The sequence below is a fragment of the Chanos chanos genome, chromosome 9 (assembly GCF_902362185.1).
Source record: "Chanos chanos chromosome 9, fChaCha1.1, whole genome shotgun sequence".
In the NCBI taxonomy this organism is placed as follows: Eukaryota; Metazoa; Chordata; class Actinopteri; order Gonorynchiformes; family Chanidae; genus Chanos; species Chanos chanos.
In genome coordinates, this window is record NC_044503.1 from 24,887,161 (window position 1) to 24,909,975 (window position 22,815).

Here is a 22,815-nt window from a genome sequence, read left to right on the forward strand (position 1 = left end):
AACGCGCAATCTTCCCTTAGCCTTTCGCTTTTCGGCCCTAACCATTCAGATCCTTTCGGTCAGTGTGTGTTTACACGTCTCCACTGTAAAAAAAAAAAAACAAAAAACAAAAACTAATTCTCTTTTCTTAACGGCCCTCACCCTCCAAATCCTTCGAGTCGGCGTGTGTGCGTCTCCGCTGTAAAAAAAGACTAATTCTCTTTTCTTAATGGCCTTCACCATCCAAATCCTTTGAGTCGGTGTGTTTGTGTGTGTGTTCACAGATCTCCGCTGTAAAAAAACAAATTCTCTTTTGGGTTCTTATCTGACTCATATAATTTCACATCCGCTCCTTGTCAATAAACAAAAAGCTTCCTCCTCAACTCTCAGTTGACAATATGATGAGGTGATATGGCTTTATTATATGCAGTGTTTACGTGTGATTCGGGAAGGCCGATATGTCTAAGGAAAGCTGTGTTAGTCTACAAGGTTTTGTTCTGCATTCTCTTTCTTTCACCTTTTCCTCTGCCTTGGAGTCTTAAATAAACAATGAGGGATTGTGTGTGTGTGTGAGTGTGTATGTGTGAGTATGTTTCACAGCCCTGTGTGTGTGTAAGATGGGAGTGCTAGCTTAGACGCGGATGTTGTAAAGCAACATTCCCTGGTGGAATTGGCACAGGAGTGATTCCTGTTCTCCTCACCGTCGCTAACGCGGACAGCAGCCGCGGCAGGGAAGCCTGCCAATTTAGTCATTAATACTCTTTCCTCTTTCCTCTGTTTTTTTTTTCTTTCTCTTTTTTTTTCTTCTTCTTCATCACTTTGTAAAATCTGTTCCAAGTACTCTCCTCTAATGAGGGGAACTGAACATCAGTACATTGGTCAGTAATTTGAACCGAGCAACACTTAAAAAAAAAAAAAAAAAAAGGGACGGGCTCCAGAAAGGGAGAGACTCTAACTGTCTGTCACAGACGTCCCCTCGTCCCCGTACGGCTCAGCCAGCCCTGGGTTCCGGTTTGCTGCTTGTGCGGCAGCTGTCACAAGCTTTCTTTTTACGTCTCAGCTGAGGAAAATGGAAAATTGACATTTACCAGAGAGGCTCCTATCTCTCTCTCTTTCTCTTTCTCTCTCTCTCTCTCTCTCTCTCTCTCCCTCTCTGTCTTTGCTAGTCACACAAGTTTAGTTGTCTGTTTGGAAGGATTGTCTGGTGACAAAACAGCTCAAAAAAAGCACAGGTGTTTCATCCAGCGTCAGCTCTCAGGCGTAGAGACTGCAGATTACACTGCCTGTTTTCATTGTGAGGAAGATGATACATTCTGGAGAGAGCTCTTGTTTTTGTGAGAGGCCGTCATAGCCAGCTGCCCCAACACACAGGTCTCCCACGTTCTTGTCGTGGAAGAGTGCATGTGGGCTTTCTCTTTTTGTCTCCTTTTATTTATTTTCACTTTAAACAAGGTATTGTGCCTTGAAGATGGATTTGTTTTCAGTCTTAGCCACGGGTGTCTCGGATCCCTCTTTTCCTCGACTCCTCGGAGAAAATGAGACTATTCTCACAATCCGCTGACCTGTTCCACCACTCTCTCTCTCTCTCTCTCTCAATCAAAACCCGACATTTAACTGCTTTAGCTTATCCCAGGGTTTCGATATTCCATTGATGTTAATGCCCAAGGGCAGCTCACACTCATTCGAGGACCCAAAACGTCTTAATTTTAGGTCGGGATCATTTCTATTCTGGCTTAAGTAAGACTGACTGGTCCACAGAGGTTTGTTCTGTTTACGTTTCTCTGTTGCACTAACATTACTACAGCCCTCTGTAATCCACCACGGAGGAACATCTCCGTCAGCCACACACCATAAGACCAGCTCTTATCTTCTTAAGTTGATTTATTTTTCGCTACAGTGAAACTGTGTGTGTGTGTGTGTGTGTGTCTGTGTAGGAGGGGTTTATCCTTGAACAAAATCATTTTTACAATCCATTTAATTTTCTAAGTATACGGCAGCGGAGAATCAGATGTCAGCTTGGCCTGACTAAGCTCATCTCAGAATTGGAACCTTGGCAACATCAGACTCCTTCAGAACTATATTAAAAAAGTATTTATACTGGACCACGTGCTCTACCTGGAGCTCAACACAATGGCTGATCTGACCCTTTGTGTCAGCAGGCTTGAGTCTAACTATGGTTTGTTCGACGGCTAAATCCTTAAGGAAGACGACCGTGGCTCTGAGTGACGGCCCGATGAGGGCAGAGGTTACGTGGAGGTGAAGGGAGAGAGCTTTCATCTCGATCCTTGAGATCGTCGCTCCAGCCAAATGTCACGCCGGCCCCACGAACGCGTACGTGCAGTCGTTCATCGATCGCTAGGGTGTTTCTGCTGGCATATCGGAGCCCCTCTCTCTCACTCTCTCTTTTTATCTCTCTCTGTTCTGCTAAGCTCGAAAATAACCTTTTAGGTGTAATTGGCGCCTGAAGGAGGCGGTTGTGAAGGCATCACAGGAGAAGTACAGTGTGTGAGGAGAGAGAGAGAGAGATCTGCTCTGGTGGTTTCAAAAGTGCTTCTGATTCATGTGCGATGCAGGATATTACACACAAAGTCATCCTCCACAAATGAGTCGAGTTTTCATCTTCAGATCCATGAGCTATTCTTCCTTAGAGCAACAGCTACAAAAGCCTCTAGTCCTTTGTTTTCCAAACGTGAATAAATAAAAAAGAATATTGGTATGTGTGAGTATGAATGAATGAATAGTAATTTATAGACTTATGTTTGGACTGATGCATCATTGACGTCTGTTTAAAGACCTCAGACACCCATAGACGACTCGTAGTTGGTTGTTTAAATGCTTGTCACTGATCAGATTCCTTTAGTGCCTACACACATGCAAGCGATGCACGGTCTTTCAAGTTGGTGGTCAAAGGCCTCTGAAAAGCCATAAGTCTAAACAGTTGACTAGTAAAGGATGGTTGTGTGTGTAGATAGATGTAAATCTCTGTATGAGTATGTGTTATGGATGTGTTATGAGATGAGAGGTGAATGCTGAAGCTGAAGGCAGTCATTTCCTTAGACACCTGTCTGCGTGTCAGTCTCTGTGGCACGGTGGCTGTCCGGTCTTAAGGATGGAGGCACTCTGGAGTGTTGACTCCTGGGATATTCCTCGTAAAAAAAAAAAAAAAAAAAAAACACTCTGTGTGTCCGGAATTACAACCCGTTTGTATGCAACAAAGTGTTTGTTTCATATGTCGTTGAAAGTCGAGTTGATTTACCCTTAATTAGCGAACATAGACTCCGGCTTGTACTATAAATCACACATAACTTTTGGGACTATGTGGTGTTTCTCTCTCTCTCTCTCTCTCTCTCTCTCTCTCTCTCTCTCTCTCTCTTTATTTTTTTCCATTTCACATTGGTATTTATCGTGCCAGTGGGAATTGGTTGACGAGCTGTGCTTTGTTCTGTCCTCTTGTGACAGCTCAGCCCTGACATGTGGTTGTTTTTGTGTGTGTGTGTGTGTGTGTGTGTGAGAGAGAGATAGATGGTGATTCCATTCATCTGCCAGCCCTGAGCAGAGAGGTGAAAGAGAAAAGACAGCCAGGTTCATCTCAACACTTAGACTCCAGGTGATCCAGGCTCCTTTCCCGTAGACAGAATACACCATGGATACTCTGCTCCTCAAAAAGCTCCAAATAATTCCAAGAATATCTAGCATTTTCATTTTGAATGAGATTTAACACTTTGCTAATAAGTTTTTTGGTTTTTTGTTTTTTGGTTTGTGTGCTTGTTGACTCAACCGTTTTATTTACTTATTTATTTATTTTATTTATTTATTTGTTGGAGAACTGCTTTATATTCACACAATGTGAAAATGGGTCTGTCACGGCGCTTTACCTCCTGCTGAAACAACTGACATGCTTTTTCTGCCTTCCCCACTGACTCCCCTTTAACATAGATGAATGTCAAATGAACGAAAAAAAAAAAACAGAAGAAAAGAAAAAAGAAAGAAGTGGGTGGCGTTGCTTGACAGGATGGACTTTTTCTTGAAGAACCTCTGACCTTTTTAATATTCCGAGGCATGAAAAGAGTTTCGTGGAGTTTTTTTGGAGGGGTCGTTTTGACATTCGTTTCTTTGATAATCTCTCTTTGCTCTGTCTTGGATTGCTTCACCTCATTAGCTGAAAGAGCCACCTTGTGCACTCAGATCAGCTTTTCTGTATGTCCTTTTCCTCTTGGCTTGAGCTTCTTAGCTTCTTTAGTCTGGAGATCCAATGCTCTGTCTATCTTACTCTCATTGGCATGCCCACCTGTCAGTCATCCATTTGTCCCACCTCCACCTCTGTTGTTGCTGAATAAGCCAAAATCATAAACTGGGGTCGGGGGGGGTGTTCCAGAAAGGAGATTTAGTGAAAACTCAGAGTTAGCTAACTCAGAGTAAGTAGTAAACCTCCTAATAGAAGAGCCCTATGGCTTCGTTCTCCTAACAAAACAAAGCCATAGGGCTCTTCTATTAGGAGGTTTACTACCTGCTTTGAGTTAACCAACTCTGAGTTTTCACTAAACCCGCTGTCTGGAACACCCCCCAGGTCTACGAGATGGTGTTGATTTATTGTTTCAACTGCTGTCAACTGATCTGATGTAATGCCCAATCACTGCTGATTGTTCAAATTCTTTTAATTAAAGGAAGCGTTAGCATGCAAAAACCGCTCTGACTGCAGCCTTAAGCTTCAGGAACTATACTTTTGTGCGAAAATTGCCGAATGTGTTTTGCAATTATCACCTTTCAGGTAAAACCAAACATAGCCTCCATGAAAGCAAGCTTCATTAATACTGCGTTAATTTTTGCATAGCGCTGGTGAATGTCTGGGAGCGTGTGTATGTGTCTGTGTGTGTGTGAGAGAGAGTGTGAGAGAGAGAGAGAGAAAGAGAGAGAGAGAGAGAGAGAGAGAGAGAGAGAGCTCACAGTCTCCTCTCCTCTGTGGATGAGTCAGAGCAAGGCAGCAAATTGTGAACTGAGGAGGTTCCTCTCAGTTTACTGGTTCCCAGAGTAGGGGTGATAACCTTATCTGGTACTGTTCTGGGAGCTAAACTGACTTCAGTTTTCTTGAAATTCCTTGAACGTTTTGGGTAATAACCCTTAGTAAGCCCATCCTAATTGAGAATGTCATCATCGTTATCATCAACTCATAATTTTTAAAGGTGTTTGCAGATGACAAAGAATTTAATTTATTCATTTAACATCTTAATGGTATTAAGTTAAATTTGTTTATTTATACAACACTAGTAAATGATCTTAAATATTTTGTTAAGCCTTTTTTTTACGTAGAAATTAATCACCATAAAGAAACATCCACAATGACTCTGAGATCAATTCTAGACTCACTGGCTAATTGAAGCTGATCACCATTCTCCAAAATTTAATTAGTAGGTCATCCCTGTAAGACTTATTTTTATAACCCCTTGTCTGAATTTCCAACAAATATATAAACTCTTTAAACTCATATGAAGTTTTCTGAGCCTTTCAGTGCCTAGCAGACAGCCAGAGGATCCAGTTCAAGGGAATCAGGCACCTCTTGGTTTTGAGGGATCACTGAAAGATATTCTTGGGGAAATCATCCATAAATGTACCATATAGTTTACCCATAAGCTTTGGGCCTCTCCTAATGTGCTTGGTCCTCACAGACAACTGCAGCATCCAAGAACTTAGTTACACTATCTGTGTGTGTGTGTGTGTGTGTGTGTGTGTGTGTGTGTGGTTCTGAACTGTGGATTCTCGGAAGAAAATAGAAAAGAAAAAAGAAAAGAAAAGAAGAATTACAGAAGAATTTTGGTGCTTTGGTGAAGAGTTTCCCCTGGCCCACGGCTCATGACTTAAGTTCTGGCTATAGAGAGCTATCCAGGGAAACACTCCTCCTCGAAGTAAACCTGGCCCCTGTAACTTATCCGCTCCGCGCTACGCAAGGTGACTCCACCTGGTCACTGTATATACTGGTAATTAGAATTCCGGACCATGGTGGGAGTTCTGTGTAGGTGAATGTGTGTCACCCTGTGTGTGTGTGTGTGTGTGTGTGTGTGTGAGTCCAAGCAGGGCTTGAAAGAGCAGTAAATATTTAAATAGGTGGAGCTGCAGCTAACATGACACGCTGCATGCTCCTTTTGTGTGCCTCCACAATCTCCATCACTATGGAGTGGCCGGTAGGCATTCACTGGCTGTGTGTGTATGTGTGATAGTGTGCACATCCACACATACACACACACACACACACACACACACACACATACACGCTCTACAGCAGATGTACAGTAGACTCTAATGGAGTAGCAGCTGTTGGCGGCACCAGACGAGACCAGAGGAATAGAGGAAAATAGATCAGTGTTTGATCAGAGAGGTAGAGATAAGTCTCTTACCTAGCACACTGAGCTAACAGCGTGAATCTACTCTGAAAGAGAGAGAGGGAGGAAAAGATAGTCTGAGAATTTGTGAAGAAGCTAGGTGTCAGTTGTACAGGCGAAAAACTTCAACTGAATACAAAGTACTTTTCTTTTATCTTATGCGTTTTTTTATGAGGTTTTTTTTTCCTGACTCTTGTTTTTTTGGGGTTTTTTTTGACAGATATGTGTCACAAAGATGTCCACACGAAGCTCCCAGGGATCAGACTCGGTCATTAAACCCCTGGACACCATCCCTGAGGACAAGAAAGTGCGAGTGCAGCGAACGCAGAGCGGTTTCGACCCGTTCGAGAAGCCGGCCAGCCAAGTGAAACGAGTCCACTCAGAAAACAATGCCTGCATCAACTCCAAAAGCTCCTCTGCCGCAAAAGAGTCTCCCAAACTCCGCCGCCATTCCAGTCCCAGTTCTGTGAGTTACGTTCTGATAGCGTGTGTGTGTGCGCGTGCGTGTGTGCCTGCGTGCATGTGTGTGTGTGTGTGTGTGTGTGAATGAAACTGTTTTGGTTTTGTTGTCGTTATGTGTTAGCGTGACAGCTTGCCCAGCATATTGATGGATTATTGAAATAAATCATTAAATAGTCTCATCGGTGTATTTAGCCTTTTACAACCAGACACGCTCCTTTAATGATATGTAAATGTATGCTAATTAGAGTTATTTGGACATTAATGCTAAACTAGGGGGCAGTTGTCTTCGTGCAGTATGTTTGGAGCATTCTCAACCCTTTGCCAATTTGTCTGTTCTTGGTACATAATTTTAGTTTAAAATTCAGTCCCCTTTGTTAATTAAGTCAAAATTTATTACCATATTTCTTGATTTTTTTCTAGTACCCAAATATCATACCAGTAAGCTGCATACAAAACTAGTCAGTGCTTTCCGTAATGTGGTGTGTCCGGCTTTCTGCAACGCTATCAGCTTCCAAGCTGAAAGCAGTTCTCACCTGTCCTTGCTAGTTGTACGTGAAGATACTATAATGCAAACTTGCCCTGATTGGGGAGAGCATCTGTTGTACTAATGAATTTCTGTTTGAGAGTGTGTGTTTGTGTGTGAAGTCTTCAGCCTTGGGGCTTGCTAAGGGAGACTGCCAAATGACAAGTTCTCACCAGAGACGGCTGTCTCGGAACATTCTAGCATCCTTCTGAAGCGTACAGATAGAACAACATCACGCTCTGTGACATTGGAGAAGGAGTGCCGAGCGGATACGAACGGAATGAGACGATTAAATAGAGTTGGAGACAGGAGGGAAAGCTCCAGCAGACATATTTGCTTGCTGATTCACAGAGATGAAAAATGTATAAGCTAGAGAGAAGGGAGAGAGAGAAGAGAGAGAGAAGAGAGAGAGACAGAGAGAGAGAGGCACTTAGCCTGTGAAGAGGGCCAGAGAGGCTGCTGCCCCAACCTCCAATTTCCATTACTCTTAGATTCAATCAGAATGAGGTATTCATTTAGCAGGCTCTCTCTCTCTCTCTCTTCCCCACCTCTCAATAGGTATATGTTACCACCCTCTCTTCAGTCAACCAATCATCTTGATGACAGGCAGGACATGTTTGATGCTCGGATGATGTAAAGCGATCTGGCTGGAATGACGGATCTCCCATTTTTTTTATTCTCACGTCATTCGAGGACCTGTGATTAGAGTGCTCTGGTGTTTGTTTGTGTTTTCCTCGTTGTTACCTGGATACCGGCAAGTTTCCGGTATTGCCTGCTTAAAAGGAGCCGGGTTTGATGTTAAAGGTGCATTTTAGGAACTGGCTGAAACAAAAACGCGAAGTCTTGTTAGTCTTTCAGTACAAGTACTTATTCAGTATTCATTAATGCAAGGAAATATTAATTTGAATATATTTGAATATTTGTTTGAGAACTCGCCTTTCACGTTTAATTGCATTTATAATTTAATGAACAACCTAACAACTAGCACAACCTGCATGTCTGGGTTTTTCTCTGTCTCTCTTTTATGTTTACCTGCAGTCTTCTAGGCCACAATTAATTTCAGTTGAGTTTTATTGTAGAGTGCTTTTGACAGTAAACATTATCACAAAGCTTTAATCTGCTTTATAGGAGACCAGACCTGATGCACCCCCTCAACGCTATTCATTTTACTCTAGTCACAACTACATCAAAGTCTGGCCATCAGTGTCAAGCATGGGGGGGCGGTTGCAGAGCAAAACGAGGCCAGGCAACCCACACCGAAAGCAACAGTGTCGTTTGACAGATGAGCAGGAGAAAGCGGGATGTATGGAGTTGTCTGTCTGACTTTCGTTGTTTACCTTAATGCTGTAACTTCATTTATTGCACCACTGATTTATAACAACATGATGGTAGCCACATAATGCTATTTACCTAAAGGTAAATATAACTCTATGACAGTATTTCTCACCTGTGGAACCAGTTTCCAGCGCTATTACATGCCAAGTAATGTCGTTCTTCCCATTATCTCTATATAGTTTTGACTGGGCATCATCTATTTCTTTGTATTTCTCCAATTCGACCGCTACTGATCAACTTTGAAAGTTTTAACAAGAGGAATTTAAAGTCTTGTGGTTGTGCTTCAGATTTCTCGTTCATGGCACCAAAAATTAAATGGATGGAGTTAACACAATACAACCCAAACAGCGACATTTGGTTTATGATCAGTGTAAATAATGTTTGAAGAACAGCAAACCTCGAAAGGACAGCAAACTTCGTAATGTGTAGTGGCCTCTTCAGTGAGCTAATGGTTAGTGATATTGTTTACTAGCAGTAAGGGTTGCTAAGCAACAAAGGCTATGACAAGCTAATCAGATCCAACAGCACCAATCGTAAGAAAATGTTCAAACATTCAAACGTATTTTGGGTGACCTGACAGTCAGCCCTTTTCGACATAGAAAAAAAAGGGTTGATGTAAGTCAGACAGACAACTGCTATAGGAAACACCACTGCGGTGTGCGCTGTTGCACACTGTTGCTCGTTTGCACATTGTTACTTCCGTTGCAAAGAATAGGAAAAAAGTCGTGGAATGTGTCTCAGGCCGCCAGTGGGTTTTGGTCTTGAGGGAGACTCGAAGAGGTTTTTCGAAGTTTTTCTTTCTGCTATCTGTGTTGAAAGAATCCATAAAAACAGCATTACTGTAACTGGACAACGGGAGTAAGATTAATTGGCGAAAACGTGAGAGTATCAAAAACAAAAATAGCCATTACTCTTTCACAACAGGATTGTAAATGAACTATTTAGCTAAGCAGAGAATTAAATTTAAATCACATTATAAGAGAACCCCCTCTCAAAAGACTGCTCCCAAAGGTGCCATAGAAACATAGCTGCCACTATTATTGAATATCACTTTTTAAAAAAAAAAAAAAAAAAAAAAAGCTCAGCTAATGGACATTGATGTTTGTTTTCTAGAATGTACAGGTTAGGTTGGCTGTATCTGGAACGTTAAGCGTCTCTGGACTGCTCATCTCACTGTTGGAAGAGTTTGGTGCAGAATTCTCAATTAAAAAAAAAAAGCATCACAGTGATGAATGGAATAGAATGTGAGACAGGGAATGAAAACAGAAGCAGAACAGAAGCCACTTGTTGGCATATTTGGTTCGCCGTACTCTTCTCTTTCTATTTTTGGAATATCGACCCAAAAAAATAAATTTCAAGTGTCAACTATCTTTTTTTTTTTCTCTCTGTTGTATCACCCATTCCAGTGTTTTCTTCTTCGGACACAATGTAAAAAACAAAGGAAAGACAAATCAATGACCAAAATGACTATGACATCTGATATACCTCACTGTAAACCACAATGTCAGTAATTCAAATACTGTGATGTATTGTTCGTTACAATTTGAACCCGAAAACAAAAAAAGACATGACAGCAACAAACACGTTTAGAACTACGTGTCGTTGTCACAAAAGAAAAATGCTTAGAAAAGGCTTGTCAACATGTGATTGGATTTAGTCACAGAACACAAATATAACTGACCTTAATACAATTGTATCAACAGCAATGTTCAGGTTTATGTCATAAACTTAACCAGGAAGAGTTTAGGACTCATTGAAGAAACATAGCCTGTCAAAACCGGTTTGAGTACAAGAGCTCACTGTTGTCATGCCATAGCTGGACTTGCTGGTCGTTGGATCTTTGTTTTGATCATTCTTGTCTGTTGTCTGATTTGGGTTTGTTTCGAGAGTAGGATGTCCAGTCATGCCAGAGATAGCGTTTCACATCCTCCACAGTCTCAAGAGGAAACCCACATAATTTTATCTAAAAAAAAAGAGAGAAAGAAATGAAACGTTTGACTTATCAGCGCCATAAAAGATTACAGGATATCCCTTGGGGAGAGACAGTGCTTGAACCGGAGATAAAAAATAAATGAATAAATAAATAAATGATAAATCAAAATAATCCCCTATGTGAATGAAAGTGTAGCTAAATTAGCTTGGTGCGTTTTGAAGTAGCTGATTTGAAGCAGTGCCCGTTTCGCACATCCTCCCCCCCCCCCCCCCCCCCCCCCCCCCCCCCCCCCCCCCCCCCCCCCCCCCCCCCGCCGGTGTTGACGGTGGAGGACAGTAACCCTTCAGAGAAATTCGTCTGGGGTTTCTTTCTCTCAAAGTTCACGTCGAATACTCGTCAGCCAAACAGCGGCTCGCCTTCAGGAAAAAAAAATTGAGCCTGGTGTGCAGGTCTTTTCACCTTTAGCTTTCCTTTGAGTGTTTAGTATGGAGATGAGCAGGATTTGAAATGTCACAGCGTCGCTGTGGAGTTGGACTGCTTCACTGGGTGGTGGGAAGGGGCACACATCCCCTAACGGTTTCACAGTCATGTCCTGTCACTTTAAATCACTGACACAGGACAAACAAAAGCGCTCTTAAAACTGCTTTGAATAATAACAGAGCTCTGTATGCATAGGAAAGGAGAACCAATGTTGCAGAGAATTTTTTTTTTCCACTTCTCATTCTCGCACTCTCTCTCTGCCCGCCTCTCGACAGGTATATGTTACCGTACTCTCTTAAATCAATCTCTTCCGTCTCAGTCTCTCTCTTTCTCTTTCTATTAATCTGTTTCTCTCTCACGTTCTCTCTTTCACATACTCTATATCTCTCCCTCTCTGTATTTCTCTCTCTCTCTCTCTTTCTCTGTCTATTTGTCTATCTCTCTCTATCTTTCTCTCTCTGTTTCTCTCATATATTCTCTTTCGCTGCCTCTCTTGTCTTCTTTTAAGTCTCTCTCTCTCTCTCTCTCTCTCTCTCTCTGTTAATCTTTTTTTTTCTCATTCTCTCTCTTTCACATACTCTGTCTCTCTCCCCCTCTGTACTTCTCTTTCTTTCTCTCTCTCACTTTCTCTCTCTCTCTGTCTGTTGTCTGCTTTTATGACTCTGTCTCTCTCTATCTCTCTCCCTCCTTGTTCTTGTTTTTCACAGCCCAATGTGAGAAAAGGGAGAAATTTATTAAGAGTTGTCTGGGCTGTTGTCAGGTGCAGTGAGTTGCGATTAAAAAATGATAGAAAACGGAAAGTGTCTGTCAGGCATTTTGCATTGTGGGTAATTTATGAAGGGAAGTAAGTAAGAGATGTCAGTCAGTCTGGCGCAGTGCATTGTGGGTAATTGTCTTTCGGGCAGGGTACTTGGTGAAAAAAGCCAAGTGAAGCTCAGTCTGGCAGTTTTAGCCTCTGTCTCTCTCTCACCTCTCTCACGCAGAGGGATATCGCAGCGTGATTTTCTTTCTTTTCTTTTCTTTTTTTTTATGGTGTGCCGTAGTAATCATTCGTTCAAATTTCAAAATATGATAGTTTTAGAGTGTTTTTTTTCCTCAAGTCTTAAAAGCTTTGCCATTTTACAAGCGCTATGTCTTTTTTTTCTTTCTTTTTTTTTTTTCTTTCTTTTTCATTCGATTTTACAGCCTCAGAGATTCGGTGGAATATTCTTCCAAATAAACAATTTATAACTCCTATCTAACACTATGCGTGAAATTTCCTCTGGCTTGCAGAATTGCGGTAATTAATAAAGTGAGGCGATGCGGCATTGTGCGGGTATTTTTTTCTTTTTACGAGTGTCTTGAATATGTTTGCAATCAAAGTGATAAAGAGGTGAGTGTTTTTACTGCTGGCATAAGCACTGTGAGGTTTCTGAAACCATAGTGATGATAATGTCTCTAGATGGAGGAACAGTGACTGCTGGGATTGGAACTTCTGCCTAGTCATGGCTGTGTTCCAAACAGGATTAGGATTACACGTTATTTAATGGCATTTTCTGGATTTATGCGTATACTGTTTCACGCAGTCACTTACAGATTATTAATCTTTATAAGGCTTATGACACTGGCCCCATTATCTAATGAGGTTCTGAGAAAAAAACTATAAATATTGCTGTCTCTGCATTGCTTTGAGCCACTGAAGGTCAAAAAAGCATTTATATATATAAATGTCCCAGGATGTCCTGATAAGTTTTTTTGCCCCCGATCCCAATCCAAGTCATTTGATACTGAATATCTGCCAATATCATGTCCCGATCCAATACTTGCATTTTCCTAGGTAATACAGTTGCACAGTGCACATTTCAAGTACATTAAAGTTATTAAAACCAATTCAGTGTATATGCTTGACAACTGAATAGCAAATACATTAAGAAAAAAATTGCCTGCGGCCAAGCTGTTCCTTGATTTTTTTTTTAATTACATTTTTATTTTACAAAATAACAAAATAAACCTTCTTGTAAATCTCCGGTAAAGCAGTGTCTGAAATGTAGTGTTGAGAGGGTAAGGCCTCCTGTGGGAGTTATACCAGAAAATATACGCAAGTGTTCGATTTTATTTAATCTTGCAGTAATTCAAGTGGTTGTATAACTGTTAGTTACGCTGATACTTTTTCTGAAAGCCTCTTTTTTGTATGCTGTCATTATCAGTCCTTAGCGTTAGTTAAGTGACTGTATTGCTCTCTGGGGTCATTAGTTTAGGCTAACTCAAATGTTTATTTTTGAGGTGCTGTATCAAAGTGGTAGTAGCCCACTGAACACAGCTCTGTGTTACTACCGCCTTGCGAAATGCTCGCATTTCAAACATTACAAGTGGCTGTTGGACTGCTTTCATTTCCCAATTTAAAACATATCCACACTGCAGACATTTTAGCCGTGTGTTGCCACAAGTCATGCTCTCTGTTTACGACACCTGTGTGACAGCTGGCGTAAAACAAAGGATCGGGCTTTGGGTCATGCTCAGTAAAGCCGTTACCGATTAGTTAAAAAATGCCTTGATCGGCCCCGACGGCGATCTTTGAGATAGGATCCATATTCCAGAACCGCGAGCCCCCGCCCCCGATTCAATAATGGAGCCATAGCTTAGCAACTGAATTAGCACATGTTCAATGATGAAACCTCGTAAGTATGGCAACCACAAAGCCACAGCTTGAGGACCCTCCCATATCCTTCAGATCCTCTATTTTGGAACACTTCGGTTTTCCAGTGAACTACAGTAGCAATGGGCAAAGGCAAGTGGATAAGACGGAGGCATTGCCTGCGATTAATATCGAATATGATTACTCATTTGAGACGGCATCATCCAAATGTGAATATCACCGGTACAAGGAGAAAAAAAAGAGTGGAGAGCAACTTTGCCATTGTTTTCAAGTTTGTGCAAGTTTATAAGTTTACAAGTAAATTCATATTAAATGAAAGGAAATGTCATGTTTTGCATGTCTTTTTTTCACTGTACCGAAACCATACTGAACCGTGACTTCAAAACTGAGGTACGTACTGTACCGTGACTTTGGCTTATCGTTACACCCCTAATACAGACTGACTGATGGACAGATAGACAGATCGATAAATAGATAAGCAGACCTCAATAGTTTGGTGTAAGTGAAATGTAAGACCTCATTTTAGGTGTTTTTCTGTTTGTGTTAATCTGAGGTCAATGGCAAATTAAAGAAGATATTGAAAAGCGATTGAATTGAAATTACGTGTTTCCACACCAGTCTGGTTCCAGAGTTAATTATACAGTTCACATCCCAACATGCTTAGGATCACATAAAATGCTGACTTGGCCCAACAGAACATTCTGTTGGCTGCCATGACCAAGGAAGAGATATGAGTGACTTTGAATGAGGAGTGATTGTCTTGGCAGGTCTTGCTGGAGTTTGCTGATGGAGCAGTGGCTAATGTGGTGTTGGAATGGAAGTCTTCATCATCTACAGTCAGCTGTGGTCAAAAGCACAAACTCAACAACCGCAACAAGATTTGAGACAAAACAGACCAGCAATTCTGAATCAGTTAACAAGCAGTTATCGATCCAGGGCATGAGCTAGCAAGTTTGATCAAGTAAAATCCATTGAAAAGTTCGCAGGATAGGATACTGCGGTCAGATTTCAGAACACAAACCCCTCGTTATGTCTAAAAATGCGCGTTTTGCGAGTAAAGCTTCTCTGCAGATCCCACAGGCAAAGACAAAAAAGTCATATGGTCAGATGAGTGACCCCTCATCCTGTTCTCAACAAGTAAACAATCGCATGTGTATCTCAGGCCAAAAATGACCCTTCGCCAGGTCTTAGCGCTTGGGTTTCCATCACTGTGGGGTCCTAAAGGCCCCCCGTTGTGGCGTGGCATGGCTTTTTCCAGGCCTACTTTAAATCCACTCAACCACTCAGAGCACCAGGCTAATGACAGCAAATACAAACTCTTCCTGAGCACTTTCCCTCATCCTGCTTTGAAGTCATTTATCCAGGGGAAAGCAATCTTTTCCGGAATGACGGTGCACTTATCCGCAGAGTACAAGTGATCTCCGCTTCTGGTTGAGCATGAAAATAACATATGCTATAAACCAATACCATATTGGTGAACAGATCTCGGCAAAAGCAAACGCTCCTGGCGGAAGTTTCCGGATTGGTGTTTTGGATAGCATTCTCTGACAAAACCTCAGTTGAAGAACTGTCTCACAGAACAACTGGTGTCACATCCCCCAGCGCAGTTCCAACACACTCATAGATTCAAACGCTGACTGAGGCTATTGCGCCAGACTGTGTTGACTCATTTAGTGACTCCGTGGCAGTATTTTCTTCATTTTGGCATTTACCTCTTCACGATAACTTTGTCCAACAGTTTGGGATCACAGAAACTCTTGTTAAGTCATTGCAATAGCACAGAACTGGCTCTATTACTGTCTGATACATGAAGACTGTCTGCAGAGTCAGATTAGATGTTGAGCAAAACACTTTGTCTAACAGCCTGCCGTAAACTCAGGGTCATTGGAGTCCTGTCAGGCCCAGATATAGAGACCCAATCGAGGTCTCGCCCAAACCGCTGCAGCCTAATGAAGGTGTCTGTGAGTGATGCAAGAGCAAAATGGGTTGCTGTGCTCTTCTGGATAGAGATTTATTACTGCTCCAGTACAGAGGGCTTTCTGCTCTCTGAGACACAGCGAAAAAAAGAAAAAGAAAAACACATCTCCCCTTAATGCCTTCTCTCTCTCTCTCTCTCTCTCTCTCTCTCTCTCTCTCTCTTTTCTTTTCTTTTTAGCCCACAAGCCCTAAGTTTGGAAAAGCCGACTCATATGAGAAGCTGGAGAAACTGGGAGAGGGTTCATATGCCACGGTCTACAAAGGGAAGAGCAAGTGAGTCTCTGTGTGTGTGTGTGTGTTAAGGTCAGGTACAAAGGAAAGAGTGAGTGAGTCCTCTGTCTGCGCTTGCGTGTGTGTGTGTGTGTGTGTGTGTGTGTATTTGTGTGTGTGTTCAGGTCATGTACAAAGGAAAGAGTGAGCGAGTCCTTTGTCTGCGCACGCGCACGTGTGTGTATATGTGTGTTTGTGTGGGTCATGATCAAAGTGAAGAGCAAGAAGTGAGTCCTCTGTGTCTGTGTGTGTGTGTGTGTGTGTGTGTGTGTGTGTGCACATGCAATGCATGTGTATTTGTATGACTGCATGCATGCAGCATCTTTACATACGCATGTGTGAGTTCGTCTCTTGAACAACATGTGATAATTAAAGTGTAGACAGAGGGCTGTTAGCAAAAGAATGATGAGAGAAGGTGGCAGCGATTTCACCTCATTATCATGCATATCCTGAATACAATTATTTTTCACATCACCGGAATAAAAGACTCAGGGTAACACTGAGTCACTTCAGTTCGGCTTATCTTGCCAAGCATGAGACATCATTTGTTTTATTAAATCTTTTCAAGAATGGGACTGTTTAATGATTGGTTTTTAAAAATTCTTTGACTTTCCATTGTGTGTTTTTTTTTCTTGGCTCCATGCCTTTGGTCACAGCAAAATGATTAGGTTCTACAAATTAAAATCTGGGAAAATGAAATTTCACGTACCGCAAAAATGAATCGAATATTACTGATGTCATTTTTCACGGTAATGAAGTTGTTTGTGTTCGTCCCTTTTTTCTTTTTTTTTCTTTCCTCTCTTCCCTTAACACACAGCACATTTGATGTGTGAGGTTCATTTTATTTAATGCCTTTGTCGCCCTGTGCTTAGATTCAGCTCAGTGCTCTGAAATTGCCTTTCACTGACTTAAAAATAAATAAATAAATAAACTCCTCACGTTCGTGTTCACTGCTTTTTATTGACTTCAGCCGCAATATAACACAAGCACAATGAAATAATATTTTCATTTGCGCTTCGTTGTTGCCAGGGTGAACGGAAAGTTGGTGGCTCTGAAGGTAATTCGACTCCAAGAAGAGGAGGGAACCCCGTTTACTGCCATCCGGGAGGGTGAGTATGAGGAGGTGGTGACCTCTTCCTCTGGTTTCTCCTTCCTCTGTCATGCAATGGCCCACCAATACCGAACATAGCCACCACAATGCATAACATAACTGTTTCCCCCCGAACCGTAAAGTATATTGTTGAATCAAATTGGCGACGAACTGCCGCTCGACTAAAAGCCTGCCCATTTTGGAACGACCCGTACTTTTTGTTTTTGACTGAGTGGAATTCTGTGGAGAAAACTTTAGAGTTTTGACACGTCACTTTTCTTTTTTTTTTAAGAAGTTCTCACAGTCTACTCACACATGCCCTGGTAGGAAAAAGTAAAGGGCAGAAGGGGGGGGTGCGACTTCGTCTAGCGAGTCGGAGAACATGACGACGAGGGTGTGAGAAAGCCAAAAGCTCACACACCTCCGCACCTCCACCATTCGCATTTTCATTTAGATGAGAAAACGAGTCCCGTTTTTTTTTTTTTTTTTTTGATCTGGCTGATCCCGGGCTGATGAACTGAGAGCGCCCGCTCCTCGTCCCCCTGGCGCGCGGATCAGAAGAGCACTTTGAAAATTGAACTAATTCAGCAATTACTGAGCGAGATGGCTCCAGACTAGAGACGTGGGCCGAATTACCACAGGGTTCCCGCGCGCTCGAATCCCGTTTATAAAGCAGGGAGAAAACCCTGGAGAGAGAGAGAGAGAGCGAGAGAGAGAGGGAGAGAGGAGGGAGAGATAGAAAGAGAGAGAGAGAGTGCGTGCGTGTTTGTGTGCATGCATGTATGTGTGTGTATGTGTATGCGTGAGTGTGTGTTTGTGCGAGAGAGTGAGCGCACGTGCGTGAATGTTATTCTGATAACATTATGATAAAGTCTTGTACGTTGATTGCCGCAGATAAATTAAAACCAGAGCATTAGAATAACGATGAAGGGAGTAGTATATGTAGAGCAGTGTCTTTGATGTTTCACTCTTTCATACAGTGAGTGTTTGGTGAGATTAACAGTGTATACAAGACTGTGTACAATCACCTCTGGTCATTGTGTTTTTGTAGCGCCCTTGGAAAGATCTCACATATGCTTAATTAATCGTGTTTTCCGCAGTCTAAAAATCCTGTTTACTGTTTATAGTGAAACAGGCTTAATCTGCTGCTTTCTCGCTCTTTGTTCTAAATGAAAGCATTCTTGGTCTTATTTGGTCACAAAAAGATAAGATTTCCACAGAATGTTTGTTCAGCAGTGATTGCGGCATCATAATTGGGGGGAAAAAAAGAACAAGAGACTGGGAAAAGCATGTGATCTGAAATATCTAGGGGGAAAAACGAATATATGAAAACCTATTTGTGAAGCATCTCTGCTCACAGTCAATTTAAACAAATGTCACTGTGTGTGTGTGTGTGTATGAGACAGACAGTTGCAGAGGGGAGGAGTGTGTGTAACAGACTATTAAACCTAATTGCAGTGTTCATGCAGAACTTGTTAACTGAAATAATAGACAGGAAACCATGCCTTCAGAATGCAGAGAGTGAAATCCCCCACCCCACACCCGCCCGCAAAGGGGCGTCTGTCTCTGTTTCTCCATTGCTCACAGACTCACCAACTCCCCACCACCACCACCCCCCTCCATCCTCAACCCTCAAGTCAGCCCTAGCAAAAGCCATTCTTAACCTCCATCTTTTTCCTCTCCAATCATTCCATACCAACACTAGGATTAAGATTAATGATATTCCTGTTTGTTTGATTTATTATATTGTCTAACACCATGGCCTTACTCTATTAATCTATTTCAACATGCATTAAACATTAGTGTACCAAGCAGTGTTGCTGCTCATGACTGTTCACATTTGCTGTGTATTTGGATTAAAGCTATAGGGTTATATCTGGATAAAAGCTATAGGGTTATATTTGGATTAAAGCTATAGGGTTATATCTGGATAAAAGCTATAGGGTTATATTTGGATTAAAGCTATAGGGTTATATCTGGATAAAAGCTATAGGGTTATATTTGGATTAAAGCTATAGGGTTATATTTGGATTAGAGCTATAGGGTTATATTTGGATTAGAGCTATAGGGTTATATTTGGATTAGAGCTATAGGGTTATATTTGGATTAAAGCTATAGGGTTATATTTGGATTAGAGCTATAGGGTTATATTTGGATTAGAGCTATAGGGTTATATCTGGATTAAAGCTATAGGGTTATATTTGGATTAAAGCTATAGGGTTATATCTGGATTAAAGCTATAGGGTTGTGTGTCATGAGAAATGTGTCGTAAAGCAGTACTGTTTTGTTTTTTTCTGATTTTACAGTGTCTCCTCTTTTCTCTTTCTTTCTCTAGCTTCGCTCCTCAAAGGCTTGAAACATGCAAACATAGTGCTGTTACACGACATCATTCATACCAAGGAAACTCTGACACTGGTCTTTGAGTATGTGGTGAGTACCAAGCTCGCTGACTAATGGAAAAGGGAGAAACTACTAGAAACAGTCTGAATGGAAACAGCACACTTGCAACTCACATTTTAGACACCGTTTTGTTCAGGAAGTGGTTAGTGATGGAGTTGGGGGTTTTTTTTGTCGTTATTTGCATATTTGGATATTTTTGGACTACCGTTTTGCAGGTCAACTCTTTAGCTCTGTCCCAAGATTGAGCCAATCATCTGTGTTTGTTGTTAAAGAGATGAGTATTTTTGAAGTGGAACATGGAACGGGGTTTTTTTTTTTTTTTCTTCTTTTGGACATGTTCCAGTCACCGTTGGCATTAGTCTTAAGTTTTCAGCTCTCTTTGAAGCTCCCTCAGACGCTTTGGTGCCTGGGTCCGCGTACAGTGGCCCCAACAGATGTTTGGAAAGGGGGCGGTTCGGCCCAGCCCCGCCCGGCCTGACCCGGCCCTCCAGCTCTGGAAACGCGGCCTGCCGGTTTGTTTTTTTATTGGACAGTTGTTTTTGTAAACTTTTCAAAGCCAATTCCGGGGGGGGGGGTCGTTTAAAGCTACGGGCCATCCTTCACGCGCTCTTCTCGGCAAACGCCCGCAGAGCAGAGCGGTAGCTACAGGCCCAGTCTGCTTGTGGCTTTAATTAAAGCTCACTGGCACAGGTCACCTCATTTACTTCACACAAGCCTCCAGAGCTCTGTGCTAGGCTAATTCTTATTTAAAGCAACATGCCCTCAGAGAGCTGAGAGAAGAGAGGGTTATATTTAATCCTCCATTATGGTTTCTTTTCTTTTTTTTTTTTTTTTTATCACTGACTCTGATATACAGGCTTGCATTAACGAAACGACTTCAGTAGCATATGAGTACCGATCCTTGAACAGATCGATACCAAATATATCGCTGATGTTAAAGAGACTGGCCACATTAATGAATGTGAATTTGAAATAAATCATTTTCCACTGCGGTCCAGTCACTTGCAGAACAGCGAACAATAGGTAATTTTTTAATCGCATTAGCGTACTGTATAAAATATCTTAACATTTATGAAATGTGAGATATGGCTTTAGCACTAAAAGCTGTTTTAGATAGTGAGAGAGAGAGAGGTCAGCAGCTCTTTTCCTGTAGAGACCATAAGCTGTAGGTAATCACGTTAACGGTCACAACAGCGAACCCCTTTAAATAAATCATTCCACTGTCTCCCTCTCTGAGACCCCAATCCCTAACAGGCCCCCTTGGCCACAGTGCAGAGTTTTAGAAATGTCATTAAATGGTATGGGAGCTATTAATGAGACTGAGAGGTTGATCTGCGTGGCCTTTGGGTGAAGCCAGAGCTGGAGAATCAGACCGCTCAGCACGGTGAGAAGTTCACCGTGTCACATTCGCCCCCAACGCTCCACAATATTAATTACGTTATAGAGGAATCAAAACTCTTCCATGCCGCTATACTGATGCTGGTCTCCAGTTACTCCGTATCTATACTGTATGCACACTGTGTATGTGTGTGTGTGTGTGTGTGTGTGTGTGTGTGTGTGTGTGTGTGTGTGTGTGTGTGTAGGGATGGTGGAGTGGGGGTGGTGGGGTAGTGTAACTGTTTGGCACGTGCCCACCCAGCTGGCTCAATGGGTCAAAGTTCATCAGGTAAATTTGTAAAGTAGTTGTGAAGAGTTAAAGTGGGAAAACAACAGATCCGCTGCTACAAGCTATCTAAACAGTTGGAAATAGCTTTTTTTAATTATTATTATTTAGTATGTTCTCTATTTCATACTTTAATTTTTTTTATTTTAACAAGATTGTTCCATATACAAATTGTATCATTTTCAAGAGACCGCCCCAATTCTGTTCTGTTTTGTTTCGGGGTTTTATCTTGTTTTGTTTTTTTTTTTTGTTTATGAAGCACTGTAATAAACAAATTTCCTTCTTTTGTGCTGACGTTTCGCTTGCTTTAACCAGATTAATTCGAAGGAGCATTTACGGAATTTATGAAAAAAAAAAACAACAAAAAAAAAACAGACCCAGCTGAATGGTATCAAAGTGCTAAGAGTGAAGCAGTACAAACAGGAGAGGGAGGGGAGGTGTTGATGGGTACGGGCCTGGAAGGAGAAGCCTGATTTAGTAAAGATATGAAGTCTGGGACCACCGCCGTGATTTCATCAGAACCGTTTTTGTGGAGAAAAGTGGTTTACGGATGACGAATACCCTGCACGGAGGAAACGCTGGGCCGGTGCGGCCCGGTTGTACACCCTCCCCACGTTGACAAACAGAAGGCTTCACGCTAAGGAAATCAATTCATTTTCCATGGCTAGTGCTTAATTATGATTGACAGAGAAAGGGAGAGAGAGAGAGGGAGCGGGCTAGCATCTGTGCGTGTCAAAGAGGGAACGTGTGTGGTAGCAGTGGAGTTTGTGTGTGTGTGTGTGTGTGTGTGTGTTTGAGAGCGAGAGGGTGATGAGGTGTGTGTGTGATATAGAGGGAGCATGGAGCTCTGAGTAAGATGGACAGGCATGGCTGAAGCTTGTTTGTGCGGCTGTCTGAATTATTCATGAAAGGAAACACGTTTTATCCAGGGCGTGAATACCAGTAGGAGTTAGCGTATAACAGACACCCCTCAGGTTTTGTGGGCAGCATAAAAGAATGAAGTACAGACCGGGGTAATTCTTGTTTATTTGGCTTTTTTTTTTTTCACCCCCTTTTTCTTCCCTCTCTCTCTCTCTCCCTCGGACAGTGTTTACATGCCTGGCACACAACCAGCGGAGGCACGCTCTCTGCCAGACAATCGCATTAAGACTTCTGTAGAAAGATTCATAGAAAAGCCATCAGTGCTGTTACAGACAGGAAATCAACCCTCCCTCCCCTCACCAATAGAGGACGGAGTGTCACCGAGAGACGGCGACCAGAATTCGATTTTGTTTGTTTCATCGCCGCTACAATATTAAATGGAAAGTTTTCACCGGAAACCCTTATCAGGGGAAGTCAGATGCGCTCCGAATAACAACCAGACTTTCCTTAAACTGCTGTGTTTTCTCAACTATTGTGAATTTTTTTTTATTATTTGGAAATACGCAACAGGAGAAGGATGATTATATTGTCCTTATCTATGTTTGTAACTGAGCCTCTCGTGTATACTTTGTTGTAATCTTTCTTTTGTGCTCTCTCTCTCTCTCTCTCTCTCTCTCTCTCTTTGTCTGTCCTCCAGCACACAGACCTATGCCAGTACATGGACAAACATCCAGGCGGCCTGCACCCAGACAACGTCAGGGTGAGTTACACCTTTACAACTATACTCTCGGACTGGATGACGTTTTGGTACCGAATATGGACCTTTCAGAAAA

General features: G+C 42.0%; 1 protein-coding gene across 1 annotated transcript in view; it reads left to right on the top strand.

Annotated features, from left to right (window-relative positions):
• Positions 1 to 22,815, top strand: part of cdk14 (cyclin dependent kinase 14) — a 112,050-nt gene that overhangs the window by 22,749 nt on the left and 66,486 nt on the right. Inside the window, exons 3-7 of the mRNA XM_030784084.1 lie at positions 6,574 to 6,819; positions 15,877 to 15,971; positions 16,998 to 17,077; positions 19,394 to 19,488; positions 22,680 to 22,742. Coding sequence (XP_030639944.1) covers positions 6,574 to 6,819; positions 15,877 to 15,971; positions 16,998 to 17,077; positions 19,394 to 19,488; positions 22,680 to 22,742 — 579 coding nt within the window. The remainder of the gene's footprint in view (positions 1 to 6,573; positions 6,820 to 15,876; positions 15,972 to 16,997; positions 17,078 to 19,393; positions 19,489 to 22,679; positions 22,743 to 22,815) is intronic.